General features: G+C 34.7%; 1 protein-coding gene across 2 annotated transcripts; it reads right to left on the reverse strand.

Annotated features, from left to right (window-relative positions):
- Nucleotides 1-768: 768 nt before the first annotated feature.
- On the reverse strand, nt 769-1461 carry LOC123244987 (thioredoxin-dependent peroxide reductase, mitochondrial-like). 2 transcript variants are annotated; one of them, XM_044673679.1, is made up of 2 exons: nt 1025-1461; nt 813-858 (listed from the first exon to the last, which is right to left on the reverse strand). In XM_044673679.1, exons 1-2 carry the CDS (start codon nt 1459-1461, stop codon nt 813-815), a joined length of 483 nt encoding a protein of 160 aa, XP_044529614.1. The 2 variants fall into 2 exon arrangements, with proteins under 2 accessions (XP_044529613.1, XP_044529614.1); XM_044673678.1 differs by having other exon boundaries at nt 769-1461.
- Between the last annotated feature and the right edge of the window lie 1239 nt (nt 1462-2700).

The raw sequence follows: 2700 nt of genomic DNA on the forward strand, positions 1-2700 counted from the left end.
AAATGTTCAACAATCATTTCCAAAATTGCATTATTATGCAACTTGGAGATCCAACAGATATCCTTTATAATTACAATAAATAGTATTTGAAATGTATCAAGACAAAGTTTACTTAAACATCAAATAATGGTGAAATGAACCTCTGAATTAAAAATCTCTGGTCTGCCCACCATGATTAACTATGATAACTTACCACTGTAAGTGTTGGATTTTTCAAAACAAATATAATTCATACTTGTCTTACATTCAAATGTGTCATGAGTCAAATTAGACCTCTGAAGTTATCTCTAATCACAGGACATTCACTTTATGGAGAAAAAAAGGCTATAGTTTAATTAAAAATAAAAACTGCAGAGACAGTTAAAGGAAAACAGTTATAACTATTTACCTGTAACTCAAGACCCCCAAGGCATCCTGCTTAAATGTTTGCCACACCAGTTTTTGTGCATAGAGGCAATGAAAAATTTCTTTAGTCTATAAATTCACAAAGGGAGCTTCTATATTTGAAAGAAGATGACAAATATATAGGAAGTGCAATTTATAAAAGGGAACTAAAGGAAACGCAAGGATTTGTTACTAAAGGAACCTTTGAACTAACAATAACCACTAAGGTCAAATAATTTTTTTAGGGGGGCAGTTGTATGAAAACTGAGCATTTGGGGGTGATATTCCCAGACAAAAGCATGAAGTGCATATATTCTACACTTCTATATGCAGTAAATTTCTTGTAAGTTATTGTAGATTCCAATTTGTGGTTTAGTCATAATTTAAAAAGTCATGCAGGTCTTCAATACACGGAATAGCTTATTTATTCACTTTCTCAAAGTATTCTTTGGAAGCAGTAGGAGATGGCTTGATAGTAGGTGAATCTGGTGTCCAATTTGCTGGACAGACTTCTCCATGCACTTCCACAAACTGGAATGCCTTCACTAAACGCAGAGTTTCTTCTACACTTCGGCCCACAGGGAGATCATTGATACTCATGTGTTTAATAACTCCATTAGGGTCAATTATGAAGAGACCTTTTAATGCAAGGCCAGGTCCTTCAAGCAACACACCATAGTCCCGAGAAATTTGTTTGGTTAAATCTGATAGGAGTGCAATATTCATATGGCCTAAGCCAGCAACGATTTCTGTTAGACATACAAAAGTGAAATCCAGAGGGTAGAAGAAAAGTACCAAATATTTGCCTTTAAAGTCATCAAGGCTTATTTCTCTGAATTCTCCATTGACAACAGCTGTACCCTTAAAATGTGGAGCATGTTGGGTGACAGCAGGCACATAAGTTGAAGTACTGGTGCTGAAGGCCAATTTTGGACTGGTAGCACTTGTGAGCATTACGTTGGCTGGGAATTTGTTTCTGGTAGCCACAGTCCTAAAGGCTGCAGAAATTCCCAAGGGAAAGGAGCTCACATGCCGAGCAACCGAAGCCCGAAGTAACCTTCCCACGGCTGCCGCCATCTTCCAAGCTTCTTTGGTTTGTTTTTTGAAGTTACACACCCATTCATTGATCAATTCTTTCTCTTTTTTACTAATGAAAAATATATATGTACATATATATTTTTTTCTCCTTCAGACTTTTCTGGTTTATTCAAAAGATTTCACATGCTGTCTCATGATTACTATGTTTAATGAAATTATATATTATTAACCTAGAAATTCTTTAGGATTAGACTATTTCATCTTCAAGTTTAAATTCTTTCTTCAAATGTCCACCATTGATTATAATTTTTATTTTTATGGGGTCAGTAAAGTATGTGTTTGATATTACTACTTTTTTGCATTTATTTATGAGGTTTTTATGCAGCAGCACATTTTTCTTTTCTTTTTTTTTTTTTAAAACTCTTACCTTTTATCTTAGAATTGATGCTAAGTGTTGGTTCCAAGACAGAAGAGCAATAAAGGCTAGGCAATTGGGGGTAAGTGACTTGCCCAAAGTAAGGTAGTAAGCAAATGCCTGAGGTCACATTAGGAATCTGGATCTCCCATTTCCAGGCTTGGTTTTCTATCCACTGAGGTACCTAGAATCCCTTGTAACACATTTTCAGTTTTGGTAGAAGTGCCAACTAAGTTGTACCACACAGAACTAAGAATGTTTATTGCAGGTAACGAGGAAACAAAACTATCATTCTTTACAAATGATATGATGATATATACATGGAGAATCCCAGAAAATCAACCAAAAAACCTAATAGAAATATTTAGCAACTTTAGCAAAGTTTCAGGATCCAAAGTAATCTGACATAAATCATCAACTTTCCATTTACCACCAACAAAGTTCAACAGCAAGAGATAGAAAAGGGTGTCTCAGTGGATTGAGAGCCAGGCCTAGAGACAGGAAGTCCTAGATTCAACTCTGACCTCAGACACTTCCCAGCTGTGTGACCCTGGGCAAGTCCCTTAACCCCCATTGTCTAAACCTTACTACTTTTTTGCCTTAAAACCAATACATAGTATTGATTCTAGGATGGAAGGTAAGGATTTAAAAATAAATAAATAAAATAACTGTCAACAATATATAATACTTAGTATTCTATAAAATACTACAAAGTATAAAATACTCATCGAAACAAACCTATATGAAAACAATTACATAACATTTTTCACACAAAAAAGTTAGACCTAAACAATTGGAGAAATATCAATTGCTCATGGATAGGCTAAGCCAATATGAAAAAATTATAATCCTACCTAAATTAA

Source organism: Gracilinanus agilis, chromosome 4, assembly GCF_016433145.1.
Source record: "Gracilinanus agilis isolate LMUSP501 chromosome 4, AgileGrace, whole genome shotgun sequence".
Lineage (NCBI taxonomy): Eukaryota > Metazoa > Chordata > Mammalia > Didelphimorphia > Didelphidae > Gracilinanus > Gracilinanus agilis.